General features: G+C 41.1%; 1 protein-coding gene across 30 annotated transcripts in view; it reads right to left on the bottom strand.

The window, feature by feature from the left end:
* BAZ2B (bromodomain adjacent to zinc finger domain 2B) overlaps positions 1–15,406 on the bottom strand; it is a 184,301-nt gene that overhangs the window by 24,510 nt on the left and 144,385 nt on the right. For 25 of the 30 annotated variants that reach the window (XM_083404519.1, XM_083404501.1, XM_083404498.1 and 22 more), the window contains 7 exons: positions 14,437–14,481; positions 14,148–14,174; positions 12,813–12,878; positions 4,650–4,790; positions 3,495–3,749; positions 1,232–1,446; positions 667–741 (listed from right to left, as the gene is read on the bottom strand). In XM_083404519.1, the coding sequence (XP_083260645.1) occupies positions 667–741; positions 1,232–1,446; positions 3,495–3,749; positions 4,650–4,790; positions 12,813–12,878; positions 14,148–14,174; positions 14,437–14,481 (824 nt within the window). The remainder of the gene's footprint in view (positions 1–666; positions 742–1,231; positions 1,447–3,494; positions 3,750–4,649; positions 4,791–12,812; positions 12,879–14,147; positions 14,175–14,436; positions 14,482–15,406) is intronic. The other 5 variants (XM_083404504.1, XM_083404491.1, XM_083404497.1 and 2 more) reach the window with 1 other exon arrangement.

Raw genomic sequence — 15,406 nt, 5'->3', positions numbered from 1 at the left:
CATGGCCATGAATACCTCCTGTGATTCACAATCATTTCAACTTAAAATTCTATGGTAGATGGAGCTGTTATACTTGCTGTATGGAATTTTGTTTTGCATAATGGAGAAAAATAGGGGGAAAATATTATCATCCTTAAAAACTTGACAGTTTATGCTTAGCAAACAGATACTGATTACCTCAGTAACTGAACTATTCCCTAGGTGTACCACAGGAAATACTCAGTTTATATAGCAAAATCTGGGGTAATTTTAATTAGTTACATGAATGATTTGCAAGTTTTTCAAGGTGATTAGGGATTAACAATCTGGCCCTGCAAATCTTCTTGCAGAATGAAAGTTCCAATCAGCTTCTACTAATGCCAATAACAATTTGACAGCTCCAGACACCTTCAAATGAGAAGTGATATTGCTTCTTAAAAAAAAAAATGCAAAATGATTTTCTTCTCATTCTGAATCCTCCTAATCCACCAAACTTCATGTGTCTTTAATGGATTGTGAAAGATAAGCCATGGGCCTTTTAAAAATAATTTCACATCTTAATTTAATAATGGGAGTTACTAAAAGTTTTTTTCTTTCTATCACACGATTCCTGTCTTTGGAACTACTCTGTATAACAAATTTAAATGAATGCAAAATACTGGAACATTTAAAAGAAATATCACTTACTTCCGAAGTTTGCCTTCAACCATCCACTTATCTCTCCTTAAATTTGACATATAATCTATGTTCTTATCTATTTCACTGTTAAAACAGAAAAAAGTTTAATTACTTAGATAATTAATTGAATGATATCATCTATTTAAAAAAAGTCTCAAAGGCCACCTCACTATACACATAGGCCTACTACATATTACATGTATCACGAATAAATATTATAGTTGGTTAGTTGAAATATCACGTTGGTAAAGAAGCATGATGCCCTGACAGGGTTTCATTAGCCAGCCCGCCTTAGATAATTAGATAACACTTACCTGGCTGCTACAGAGTATTTAGAACAGGCGTGACAAACCTGTGGCTCTTCAGATGTTGTCTGTCTACAACTTTCATCCCTGATTATTGGCCCATGATGGCTCATGTAAGTTGGAGTCCAAGAACATCTGGAAAACCACAGGTTTCTCATCCCTAGGTTTTGAGGTTCAAACCTTATGAAAACTTTTGCCGATTTGTTGTTATTTATTTTCTTGTTACCAGAATCGAAATATAAAATTCACAGCATGCACAAGGCACTTACCTTATAACACTTTTGCTACATGCTAACTCATTAACAAGGAAGGCAAGTACGGAGGCTTTCTGAGCCGGTGTGTGCGCCTGAAAAGCTTTGGTTTTCAAGCTCTCTGTGAGTTCAGTTTGCCCACAATGGCCTTCCATGAAAATCTGCAGAATTTCAGATACGTTGTCTCTGTTGATGCCAACGTTCAGCAAATGGTCCCCGAGGATCGTTTTGGCCTGAGAAAGAAGTGTGCTCATAAAATAACTGTTCAGAATGGCAGCATAAATGCATTTTTGTTATTTGAAATCAAGGGGAAATAATGCTAAGGCAGAAGCCAGGGGGAACCACCATCCATTGACACCCCAGAATTTCTTATTTATTTGTTTAGCTAGTTTGTTTCCTCTCCACAGTTTGCTCGCAGACCCAAGAAGCTGGTTTTTAAATTTAAGTAGTTATTTATATTACTATGCATACACTTTTTGAATGAAAGTTCCTTCCCTACACAAAAGCAATTTATACATTCCTCCTGTTGACTTTAACAGTTTGGGGGTTTGTGCAAACATTACTGAAAGGACAGAAGCGAAGAGGGGGATGAATGCTTGACAACAGCTTCATTCGTTGGCTCGTAAAACTCGGGATTGATTTAAAAACAAAAACATGAGTTTAATAACCAGTTTGAGGGGTCACATGAGGGGACAGCTGCTCAAAGGAAAGTCTCTGAAAAAATACATTTAGGTAATTCTTGATTGCAATCATAACCTTAATATGAAACCAATTCAGTGATAAGAGACAAGCTTATAAACCAGTGTCTGGAATAACTTTTGATGAATGGATTTATAAGGCTTTAAGAGCTAGATTATACTCACCCCTGTTGAAATCCAGAGATGAAAGCAGAAATTGTCTTTAACAGTTAATAAAAACAGTAATCTATTCTTTGATGACATCTGATGCCCAGAACTTGTGCGAATTACAGAAAACTAAACGACTAGGAATATTGCACTACCATGTAGCCATAGCACTCCCTAGATTCTTGGTACTGCATTAGGTGAAGGAGCAGGGAAAGCAGCTGCCCCAGAACAAAGAACACGAGAAAAGCTCCGCTAAATCAGGCTAAAAACCTACATATATATTCCAGCAACCTAGTCACATAGTGCCCAGCCGGAACTGCCTATGGGAAGTCTGCAAGCAGGACTGGAGTGAAAAATCACAATGACCTCAATAGGGTTAAGTGAGCAAATGGTTGTAGCCTTGTTTTACAACAGAAGTGCTGCAGTGGCAAGGGGGGTGGAGGGTAAGTGGCTGTGGCACTCTCCCTTTGACGCCACTGCCCTTCACCAGGGCAGGAGGAGGCAGCAGTGAGGCTGGAGGAGGAGCTCTGGACTGGCAGCACTAGCACCCCCGCATTCATCCCACCCCATCTCAGCAAGTGGCAGCATCACTGTGTCCAGGAAGAGGCCTGAGCCACTTTGCTTCCCTGCATCCCTCCTTCCCCCCTGCCCCACCATGCCGCTGTTGGATAAACATTTATACTTCAACTGGCTTTGGCAGGCTATGTGTGATCAGCATACCAGCTGAGCTCTCCTCAATTTCTTGCTCTCACTGGTAGTTTAGTAAATTGCAGGCCAAGTTTGCAAGGAGATAAAATGTAATCAAACCAATAGCAGTCTCAATTATTATTATCTTTTTTGAGGGCCTGAAGGATTGGGGAAACCCCAAGGTTTCCATAAATGGTTAAAAAAGAAAAACCTATATTGTTAAAAAAAACACCACTAAGTGGGGTAGAAATAGAATGCAGTAACCTTGAAGAAAGCATGGCTGGCTGGCATAGCAAACTGGACAACTGCACACTGTAACATTTTGTTGCACGTCCAACCTGTTCTAGTAAGAATACACTTTGTCATTTATAGATGCCCCTGATGCATTGCTTGACAGCAGATGAAGAGCTAAACCTGCCTTTTAGGCAGTACCACTTCAGGATATAGCTGGGACTCCCATGACCGAATGCTCCTCCATACAATACAATAAAATAAAACCCTTGCACATAGAATAGGTTCCAGGGACTCACGCTTCCCTGACACGAAAGGGTCTCTACCCCCCACCTTGTATTTATGTATAGGGATTTATGTTTTGTTACGAAGAGCATTCAATTACTACAAAATCTGGGATTTTGAAGTGGTATAGCCCAGTCACACATTTATATCATCCTCTTCTCTTTGTGAAAACTGGCACATGGATTTTTTCCCCCTTGTCTCACACCAAAGTTACCATAAAGAGAATCCATTACCTTGTATCCTGCTATCAGTCCTGGATCACAAATCGCAGCTGAGAGCAGCCTCACAAGCAGGTCTTGTACTTCTCCCATGCTGTCGCCTATGTTCAACAACCCCTCTTGAAGGACACTTAAGCTGGGGACATCCAGGTTCACATCAAAGCCAAGGACTTTACCAAAGTTGCGTAGAAACTGCACCACCATGAGACAGTCTGAAAAAGTACTTCCGGAGAGAACCAGGCCCGGGATGCGAGGCAACTCTGGCAAAGGCTGGAAAACAGAGAAGTGTCACCTTGAATGAAAACCGCTTGCAAAGCTAATGCAAGGTAAAAATCTAAAAATAAATACATAAACCCCAATTAGTGCCTAACGACACTCACACACTCCAAATCACAATAGCGCAGCTACTTCGGGGGAGGGGACACACACCCATATTTTCCCAGCAACCATATATTTATTATTATTTATGAATGGTATTTCTATGCTGCCCCATAATCAAAGTTCTCCAGACTGTATACATAAACACTATTGCAATACAAATGCAACTGCAGATAAATTTCAGTTTCAGTTCTGGGAAACACGACCTTCTCTTAAGAGTACTGCTTCCCTGAGGTATCGTGCAAAATAAGCAAACAGAAGCCCTACATCAGTTGCACTACTGATAATCCAGAGAGAGAGGAGAGAGAGAGAGAGAGAAGAGAAGTTGCAGTATCAGACCAAAAGCCTGTCTAATCCAACGTCCTTTTTCCAACAGTGGGGCAACTGGATGCTGCCTTTGGAAAGCACACAAGCAGGAACGATGGAAATAGCTGCAATGCAAAACTTTTAAAGAGGCATAATGGAGGCTACTGGAGAATTCTAAAAGAGCTGGCTTGGCAAAAGTCTGCTAAATAGGCCACCTGAGGTCCAAACATTCAAATGTCCACTGCTGATTAATAATAAAAAAAGACAAAGAATGCCATTGTCCTAATATTTACTTTAGAATTACAATTTGAATGTAGACCACACTTGAAATAATATTATCAAGTAATCTAAAGTAAAAGAGGAATGGTTGGAAAGGCAGCCACAGTAAGAAAAATTAATTATTGTAACAATGGCAGATGAAGGAAAAGAGGAGCAACATAAAAAGGGGCAAGGAAGTAAAAAGCAAATTTACATTATTCTGATTACCTTCTGGTCTGCTAAGCACATATCTTCATTAGGCTTCTTTAGCTCCTTAGCCATTTCTAATTCCAATCTTCGCTGTTCCAGTTTACGCTCTTTATTTAATCTCTTTTCATCACGTTTCTCTTGTTTTAACCGCTCCTTTTCCTTAAATAGCACAGAAAGGATAGAAAATTAAAGCCGCACATTCTACTTACAAAGGAGCAATTTAAGAATTTGAAAAGCAGTAGTTATACAATCTTAATAATCACTACAGCAATTAAACCATGTGGATTTAAAATAAAAGGCAACACACAGAAACCCCAACTTTTTTAAAAAAGGAAGAACCATCCTGAGAGTTAGATGATCTGCAATGCTGCTTTTTCAAGCAAATGCCCAAGTCTGCAAGAGACATCCATTTTCCTCACAGGACTTTAAAGAGACAGTATACAGTATATGTCAGGAGTGCTCTGATGGTGTTTCCTGCTTGGAAGGGGTTGGACTCGATGGCCCTTGTGGTCTATTCCAACTCTATGATTCTATCATTCTATCATTCTATACAGATGACCTGTCCAATGCTAAATTTCTGCCATTGCTCAGTAGTGGTCAGCTCTAGGATGTGCTTTCAATGTCATGAATTAATCCTGTAGTATGTAAATAACATAAACAAGTGTCTCATGAATACTTAAGAGTGTCTTTCTCTCACTACTGGAGAACCCCAGCCTGTTCCTAAATCCTTAGGATTAAGGAGGTTTCCCAGAGTTGTGTAGCATGGTGACTAGGGCAGGTTTGGGCCTCAGCACCTCTTCTTTTCGAATAGATTAAAATAACTAACTAACTAACAGTGGTTGAGAGGGAGAGTAAAAAGGTAAAGGTAAAGGGCACTTGACCGTTAGGTCCACTCGCGGACGACTCTGGGGTTGTAGCGCTCCTCTTGCTTTATTGGCCGAGGGAGCTGGCGTACAGCTTCCAGGTCATGTGGCCAACATGACTAAGCCACTTCTGGCAAACCAGAGCAGTACACGGAAACGCTGTTTATCTTCCCGCCGGAGCGGTACCTATTTATCTACTTGCACTTTGATGTGCTTTCGAACTGCTAGGTTGGCAGGAGCAGGGACCGAGCAAAGGGAGCTCACCCCGTCGCGGGGATTCGAACCGCCAACCTTCTGATCAGGAAGTCCTAGGCTCAGTGGTTTAGACCACAGCGCCACGGCACATGTACTCAAATGTGTGATTGCTCCTTAAGTAAAATAGGAAGAGTGTATTTGCTACGCACCATGGAGGTGCACAGATTTTTCAACCCCTGAGGCTACCAATCATGGGTATATGCCCAGAGATTTGCTCCAAAAGAAGACAAGTCTTCAAAAACAAGAAATGCTCAGGATGCTCTTGTGCAGTGGATGGGCGGCAGCAGAGGGAGGAGGGAATCTTCTCTTCTGCTGCAGCTCCTAGAGAAAGATGGCACCCTGTTTTGAAGGAGTGGATTTCCAAGGTACAAAGGTGTGCAGGGAGCTATAGAGGAAAGGGAGAGGTGGGAAAGGGCCATTTTGTGGGTTAGGATCAAAGCCACTGTCTTAATTTACTTTTTAGGGGGGCGGCAGGATGTCGTTTCATGTTGCCAGGATTCCAGCTAGTAGTATGGGCAACTATCAGCCATTAAGGTGGTTTTACAGAGGTGGTTGCAGGTGGTCATATAATATTGTGGCTTTTGAAATAATGCAGAATAATATATTTGTTCAGCCAAGTCTTCCTCTCAATGCACTGCCTTTTCTTGCCCATATTATGTGTCCCTCACAAGGCAAATATCAGATTCAGGGGGATAGCAATCTTCATGGAAACCACAGTGCAGGGGCCCAAACATAGCTCACCGGCGACTGCAATTTAAATAATAAAAATGACGCACTTGGAGTGGTGTTTATAGATTTAACGTATTATCCATGCCATAAAGGGGGAAAATACATAAATAACTTGTTCATTTTATCTACACAAGCGGGGGGTGGGCAGGGCAGGAAAATAAGTGTTCTTTCCAGAGGGATGGGGTCTACAGTGAGGAATGTAAAATTATATTGTTTGTTTTAAGACAACACAGCATTATGGAAAAATATAGGCAATGCAAAGGAGTGCTTTGACCAATTGCTATAAAACTTTACAACATCTATGACTGTAAACCCTTTCTGCCAGTGCATTTGCAATATCACCTCTGGTATATGGTCAAATTTTTTTTGCCTTTTATGATGCTGCTGGGTACCTTAGATTTTTGTTCTGGGCTTAATTAAAAGTGAGAATCTGTTTTCTGCGACAGTGACTCGCACTCAAATTTAAAAGGCATAAATTTTAAGATACAAGGGAATACTGGAGGTCGCAAGGAGAATAAAAGAACGCTAATAAAGCAGAAGTTTACACAAGGCAGATACAAAGGGAAAAATCCCCACAAATACTGGACAGCCTGGCAGAAGATCAAACCATGGGTGCATTGCAGAAACAGGCATGTTGGTGTGTGTCTGTGTGTATTTACCACCCTTTTTAACATTTATCCCAGGATGCTTTCCAAAGCAAATTAAGAAAAACAGCATAAAGATATAGAATAATCAAACCAACTACAACAAAGATATAGGATCAACAAAATCAACAAACAAATAACACATGGTGGCTAGTTAATAACCAAATGATGGGCCTTAAGGCATGTGTAGGTATCACTATACCAGTGGAAAGGAGCTTTGTCAGTAGGTCTTTCAACCTGGTTAGTATATATGCCAAGAAAGAGAGAGCTCCACAGTCTTAAATATATACATCCACAGGCTTAAACATACCACCAGTAGAATGCCATTGGCAGTAAGGCTTGAAAGAGGGCAGGGTACTGAGGTCTAGGATCCACAGGATCAAATACCTCGCCCCCCAGCCCCATTCTCCTAAAAAGGCCAAAATACTATGCTAGCTCTGCAGCTGCTGTAGCAATTTCCTCTCTCATTAATATCAATAGAGGGGGGAAATGGGGGAAGCCCAAAAATGTGACCCCCCCCCCACTTTCTGCCCTAACTGGACTCAGTCAGGAGGACTTAGGAAGTGGTGGCTCTTCCACCATGGGATCTCTCCCGTCACCATGTGCTATGATATTTCCACCCTCTGCCCAATATTGGCTGTGACAATGGGGTCTGGGCCACTGGGTGTATGCTTACGAGCAGGGGTGCCATCTTGTCCTCAGGATTGTGGGTGCCCGCCACCACAACAATCCATGTCCAAGCCCCCCCCCCAAAGGGTACTTCGCTGGCTGGCTGTGGAGGGCAGAGCTGGACTGCTTCTCTCTCGGAGGCAGCATTTCCATGGTCTACCGTATAAAGAAATATTGCATGGCAAAGGTACAGTGTGCAGGGGGGAATAGTCATGGGGAGAGTCTGGGCAATAGATGCAATCTATTGGTGCATTTGTGCATGGCCTCAATACCTTACACGAGAGCACACCGGGTAGAGAAGAATCACGCCGATTGGATTGCAGTGCAATTTAAATTACCTGAGTACCAAAATACTCAGCTTGCAAATAAATAGTGCCACTTCTTTGTGTTGCTCAAAGAAGGTGCTGTGCATCTTAAAGGCTCAGGAAAACACATTTGTTGGCTGCACACAACCTGCAGGTCCTACTGTACTCCCCCCCCCCCCCGAAGTCATGCTATTCTTTCACCATTGTGCTGGGGAAATGACATTTAATCATCTGCAGTGTTACTTACACCAACTTCAAATTAATAAAACATTCTTGGCTCTCGCACTCAATTTTATCGATTTTAAACGGTCAAAGTGTATACGCAGAACACTTAAAACTGAAAGATGGGTTTTGTTAAGTAAAACTAGGTCTGGAATCCCGCACGGCATGTTCAATAGGAAACGAGGTAATATAAATCTTTAGCAATGATGGAATATCCACAGCGCAAGAATCACCCGGGTGCTGTGAATTTAATTCTGCTTTCAAACTGCTTATTAGACAACTTGTGAAACCTGAGATACACTCCCATATTATGACTGCCTACAAAACTGCTGACAGAGCTGCTTAGTGATAAATGCATGTTTAACAACCTTTTGTTGTTTATTGATCCTCTGAGAATTGGGTTGGGGGGAACCTATAGCATAATGATAATATTTTGCTACGCAGTTTTATGCAAGTAAAATGAATTTAAGTTTGTATTTGCTATTGTCTGGAATTTTAATGGCTAAAATAAGAGAACTCAGGAGAGCCCCGAAAAAATATATAATCATGGCAACACAGCCCATACCATAAACCACTCAAATAGTCCACAATTTGTCGTGATACTACCAATACAGAAGGGAGGCCATAGTGAATGTCCTACTGGTGGGCATGGTCAGATGTACAGTGCCATCAGACGTACAGTGCCTTCTCAGCACTGGCACCCAACGGAATTTCCTCTCCAGGGAGTGTGAGTAGCCCCTTCACTCTGGAGAGAGTTGATTGTTCTTATCATGAGGGCCACTACAACACTTATGAAATGGTTTGTATTGCTGTTATTTTAACACATTTGGATTGCTTTCTAATTAATGTTTATCATAGGTGCCAATTCCTTAGGGCCCTGGGTGCCCGAGCAGAGCTGTCAACTAACAGATTTGAAAATAGGAGACCAGCAGCCTCGAAAATAAGGGATCAGCGGCCAAAATAAGGGATTTTGTTGTTGTGAAGAGTTACATACATTGGTAGGATTTGACAGATGCTGTCAATCCAGCATGAGGCGGGTGCGGTGCTGCTGTGGCTGCTGAAGCACCGCCCTTCTGCGTCCCTCCCCACCCCCTCCTCTTCCTCCTCCCTCAGGCCGCCTCCTCAGCTGCCACCACCGCTGCCGCCTCCGGGCTCGCGGGAGGCGTGGGTGAGAGTCTCTCTCCCTCCCCCCCTCTCTTGGGTGGGGAAGGGCCGATGGAACTCCTCGTGCCAGGACGACGGAGCCAGCGCTCTCTTGCGCGCGCGGAGGAGGACCCCGAGCCACTGCTTCCCCCCGGAGCCGGGTGAGCATGAAACCTGGGAAATTTAAGGGACATCATCAATAAGGGACAGAAGCGGGACACGGCGCTGGGATAAGGGAGTTTCCCGCCAAATAAGGGACGGTTGACAGCTATGTGCCCGAGCATCCATAAAATTCCCCATAAATAGGCCAGGCACCCACAAATTTTGGTGCTATGGCAATGAATTCTGAATGGCAACCATGGCCCTGGGTACTCATGGTTGCGGGGCCAAGCTGACACACCTGATGTTTATTATCTATTTGTTTCTGTGGTTGTAAATGGGATTTTTTGTTATTTAATGGATTTATTGCAAACCACCCTGGGATCGAAGGGTGGATAAACAATGGAATAAATAAATATTGTCCCATTTCACTTTGCTCGTTATTTGTCATTTGCAACTGGAAAACTTGAGATATTGATTTAACATATACCATCCCTCTTTATAAACTCTGATGATTCCTAAGGCACTATCTCATAAAAGGTTACCTCCACTTTTAATTAAAGTTACATACAAGAGAATGCACGGCACTGAACAAAAGCAGGGAAACAGCAACATAGTGCAGGGCTCTGGCAATCTTTAATCTGGCCCTGTCTACACAATCCAAAAGCCTGCTTGAATAGGCACTTCAAACATGGTACTTCAAAAGGTATGAAACTCCCTTCCATTTTCAAAAATAAAGGTAATATTTTGGGGTGCTGTGCTGAACACATCTTTCACAGTTGCTAAATATTTTGTTTTAGTTCAGTTTAGTCCTTTCTGGAGTTCAGTGGTAAACCACCTGTTTTGCTTACAGAAGGACCCAAGTTCAGTACCAGGAACCTGAAGTTAAAAAGTTCAAGTAGCAGGTGATGCAAAAGACCCTCCTCCATCCAAGACCCTGAAGAGTCACTAGGAGTCAGAGTAGACTGGGGGTTTCTTTAAACATAATCATAATTATTATTTGTTCCCCGCCCATCTGGCTGAGTTTCCTCAGCCACTCTGGGCGGCTTCCAACAAAAGACCAAAAATACACTAAGATGTCACACATTAAAAACTTCCCTGAACAGGGCTGCCTTCAGATGTCTTCTGAATGTCAGGTAGTTGTTTAACTCTTTGACATCTGATGGGGGGGCGTTCCACAGGGCGGGCGCCACTACCGAGAAGGCCCTCTGCCTGGTTCCCTGTAGCTTTGCTTCTCGCAATGAGGGAACCACCAGAAGGCCCTCGGTGCTGGACCTCAGCATCCGGGCAGAACGATGGGTGTGGAGATGCTCCTTCCGGTATACTGGGCTGAGGCTGTTTACGAGCTATAGCATTACTAGATTTCCCTTACAAGAGGACTCAGAAATAAATTCCACTTGCTCTTGTTTCAGACGAGGGAATTGGCATGCTACAGTTTGTTTCTTTTGAAATCTGAAAAGCTTCGCTGAATCAAATTTTATCTGTCTCATGCAATTTAAAAACGTATCTGAATGGATTTTTCCTCTTGCTGCGTTTCACAACACTGATATAAATTCCCTTTAACTGCAAACTGTTTAGTTATATGTGATTTTGCTTTACTTAATCATCTCTATTTGCAATATGTCCAATTAGATTTTTTAGAGAGATTTGATTTGGAAAAATAATAAGAATTTTAAAATGAAGTTGCAGACTTTTTAAATGCTGGCCTATGGATGTGTGATCATTAATAGCGCACACTGCAACTGGGCCAATTTGCTCTTATTTATTTTATAGGCTGTTGTCATACAGTGTATCTCATAATTCTACCCTCTGACAGCCTTTTCTAAAAAAATCCAACAATGAAGCACTTTATTTAAATAAAATTAAGTATCATATTAAATAAGGGCCCAACCCTTAAATATTTTGCTGCAAATCTCATACCTCTAAAATTGATGGCACCAGTAAAACAAGAATGAAATAGGCATTGCTATATAAGCACTGTCAGTGCAAGACCAAGGCTTGGATCCAAAGGTAAGCAGAGCGAAGGATGCTCATGAAAGGAAACTTCCCCATCATTTCCTCTCCACTACAGCCACCTATATCCCTACCAAAGCTTTGGAGGGCCTTCAGATGTGGAACGCAGCATGGAATGTGGAACAGGGCATGGGGGATGTTGGTGAAGGTGGTGTTGTCCGAGCCTGTATCTCATGCTCGATTTAGAAAGGAAGATCCCTTGTCCTTTGAGATTGCCTTTCAGAAGGGTCTGACAGAATGTTAAAAGAGCTTAAAAGTAAATCCTGAAGGATATAAGGTATCTAACGAAGGAGGGCATGAGAAAGTGCAATGCATAACTTGGAACAGATTCATTAATTTTACATTAATCAGGACAAAAGAAGGGTACAGTACAGCATGATGCTTTGAAAATAAGGTGGGAAGAAAATGCCATACCCTACCAAAATGCTGATGGCAAAACCCACCAGAGTTATAGTCTGATTCCTCAGGTGCAGGGGATGAGAAAAACAAACACTGCTTTGGAATATTATTCACAATGGTCGATCTGCCCCCATGATTTACAAATAGTTCATGTCTCCAGTGTCACTGTTCAAAAACTTTACACGGTTTATGAATTAGAACTTACAAATTGCTTTGATTTACATTATATAGGTCAGTGACCCCTGTGATCAGCTGCAGGTTTTCAAAACCTCCACTAGTGAAAGGCTTCTTCCTCACTACTCTAAGGTTGCGTATTATATATATTCTAATGTTTTTACATCAGGTCTAGGACCCCATAGTTTTGAGAGTGTTGTGTACGTTCTATGCCAAGCCTTGTCTCTTCTGCATACTAGGTCAGACTACACAGGCAGGCAGGCAGATTATGCATCTGTATAATGAACCAAATAGTTACCTCCATACTATGGCAATTTTCAGAGTCCACAAAATAAGACCAACAAACCTAATGGAAAGTACTATATATACACTTGGGGAGAAATAAAATCACATTTTGCCACATAAAATTTAGAAGTATGAAATGACGTAACTGCAAAACACAGAGGAAGCAGATACATTTTCCCCATTCAATGTAAGATGATTTTGAAGTTATTTATCAATTCAGATTTTTAAATATATATATATTGTAGATCAACGAAAAGCTTCGATGTGAAGAACGGGGGGGGGGGGGGGCAATCACCCCATTTCAGAATTGTGGTTCATTTTTATTTTTTTCCGCTGTGCAAAGAACGAGGAAAATATCCCGTTTCAGAGTTCTGTACTCACCTCAGCTTTTTTGCGTGCCTCCATGGCTTTCATAAGCATCATATGCTGCCTTCTCCTTTCCCGTTCCTATTAGAGCAGATAAAATCAGAACAAAGCAGTACTCCCACCTCAGGCATCACATATTTTTTTTTCTTTTTTTCCAAAAAGCTCAACAGGACATGTTTAGCATTAATAGACAAGTCAGGGGTATATGCTAAATAAAAGACGAGAATAGCCAAGTTTGTGCATGTTTTAGTTCAGGTTTAGAAAGCAAATACAAGGACAACTGAAAGCAAAAAAGGTACAGCGATGAACATGGAGACAGTGTAAAACAGAAGCATACAGATTTACTTATGGTCAGTTGTGAGGCTCCTTCAGAAGCTGGCAGAAAAAAAAGCATAATGGTTGGCTGGAACAGGTCAGTTACCTTACATCTGCTATAACGGAAAGCCTGCAATTACTAATAGGAGTGGCCAATTAAGCAAAAGACTGTTAATGCAGATACTTTGAAAAGTAATCAAAAGTGTTTCTTTTAAATTTAAAAAATAAAAATAAAAAGCATTTTGACTACATATTGGTAGTAAATATGTATCTCTGAATATAAAATTAAGGATGCAGTCGATGGGGACTGAAATCAAGCTGTCAGTTTTAAAACTAGTTTCAGATAAAACTAGTCATACACGAATAAGAATGCAATAAGCTGATCATGTTTACTGTTGCGCTTAGGTAAGACACAGAAGCCGCACCATAGATTAAATTAAGGATATTGTGTTGAGTCCTGGACTGAAACACAATGCAAAAGAGTACAAAACTTCAAGATTCATTATCGGACCAAGATAATGTGGGTTTACTTTATTTTTTTCACATTCTGAAGGACAGCATGCTCTTCAATCCAATTCAGACTAAGTATTCCCAATTGTGCGATATTATTAAAAGTTTTGAAAAACAAAATTTTGTTTGAAAAATGAAACAAATAGGATTCCCAGAATCAAATGCAGAAGGTGCCTAGTGAAAATAGCTGGTAAAGCCTAATATATGCCGAACACATAATTTTTTGAATTTGGCTCCAAATATGTACTGCGGTCCAACTTAGTACTATGGCAACAATAACCCTGATATCAAGGCAACAGCCTTGCATAGAAGTCATAGGGGTCAATTTATATAATAAGGTAAGTCGTGTTGTTTTGCTTTTACAGACAAGACAAGCAGATGTATGCAATGCACTGTGCTGGAAAGCCATGCAGCAGTATGTAATATGACAGCAGCCAGTGCTACATTTTATGCATTGCTATGACAACCATATCACAACCAAATCACAATGCGGTGTTAGATGTACAAAAATAAACATACCCATACCATATCTAGTCTATGCCTCTCCAACTCCTGGTAGAAAGAGTTGGCACAATATTATGAAACAGAAATCACAAAGAGTCAAAAAACCACTTTATAAAATCCCCAAAAGTTCCCACTACCAAAGCAAAGCAAATTTACCCCATAAGGTGAAGGAAAACATTTAAGCAGAAATAAATAATTTTTTAATTTTTTTTTTAAAGTAAAGAAAATTTGAAGATTTGCCCTCCAAAATAGTTTAGCTATATTGCATTAAAATAGCATTTATTTTTCTCATTAAGTGTTCGGTACAAACCTGATGCTTCAGAAGAACAGCTTGCTGTCTTCTCATTTCCTTTTCCTTAAAAACATGAAAAAAGAAAATCAAATATATGATAAATGACTCTTTCCCCATCCCCCCCCCACCATCATGTAGGTTTTTCATGTTCTTTAGTCCCCGTTTTTCTGTTTCCCCCCCTGTAATAACCTGAATCAGCGTATTGGATACCTTGAAAACAGAATGAATGGAAGAGGCACTGGAATGAATATTAAGTCATGTCAAGATCAGGAGTAAGATTACACGCTTTCCAAATGCTGCAGGTCAGTGATCAAGTACGATTTTCATATTCTATGCAACACAGAAGTTGTATGCAATTATCATCCAAATCCTAGTTCCAAACTTACTGCTTGGTTCTCAGAAAGAACCCGAGTTCAGGTTAAAAACGCAAGGGGTCCTTTGTGAACGCACAGCTCCTTCTATGAGCAGAGCAGTAAATTTGGACTCAAACCAGGATCCATCCCAAGAGCTGCATGTGCTTCCATTTGCACAAAGAAGAGTAGCTGACCCTGTCCCTGCTACAGCCTCTCAGATGGTGCATCTGATCTGAAAGAGGAGTTTGCACTGCTTGGGACAGAAATTAAACTAAGGGGTTGGGAAGGTGAAACCCCAAAATCCTTGTTGTGCAGTGACAGCACATTGGTACACTGGCCTTGGTGTTTTTCATTTAAACCATCGGTGCTGCTCCCCAAGAAAATACCCAGAACTAGTACATGCATTTTTCAATGATTTTTTTTTTGGACTACATACACACAAACTGTACCAGGTAAGCTTACAAACGTAGTGATATTTTTCTAAACACTTCATGTACACATACAAAACATACAGAGACACAGACACATATGCATAAAGAATAAAAGATACTGGATACATTCCGACGATCTATTTCTCTTACATTTTTGACACAATATCATTTGCTTATGTGTTCAATCATACGGTCGTGTATGTG

Source organism: Podarcis tiliguerta, assembly GCF_965153285.1.
Source record: "Podarcis tiliguerta genome assembly, chromosome: 1".
Taxonomy (NCBI): Eukaryota; Metazoa; Chordata; class Lepidosauria; order Squamata; family Lacertidae; genus Podarcis; species Podarcis tiliguerta.
This window is presented reverse-complemented; position numbering and strand designations above follow the sequence as displayed.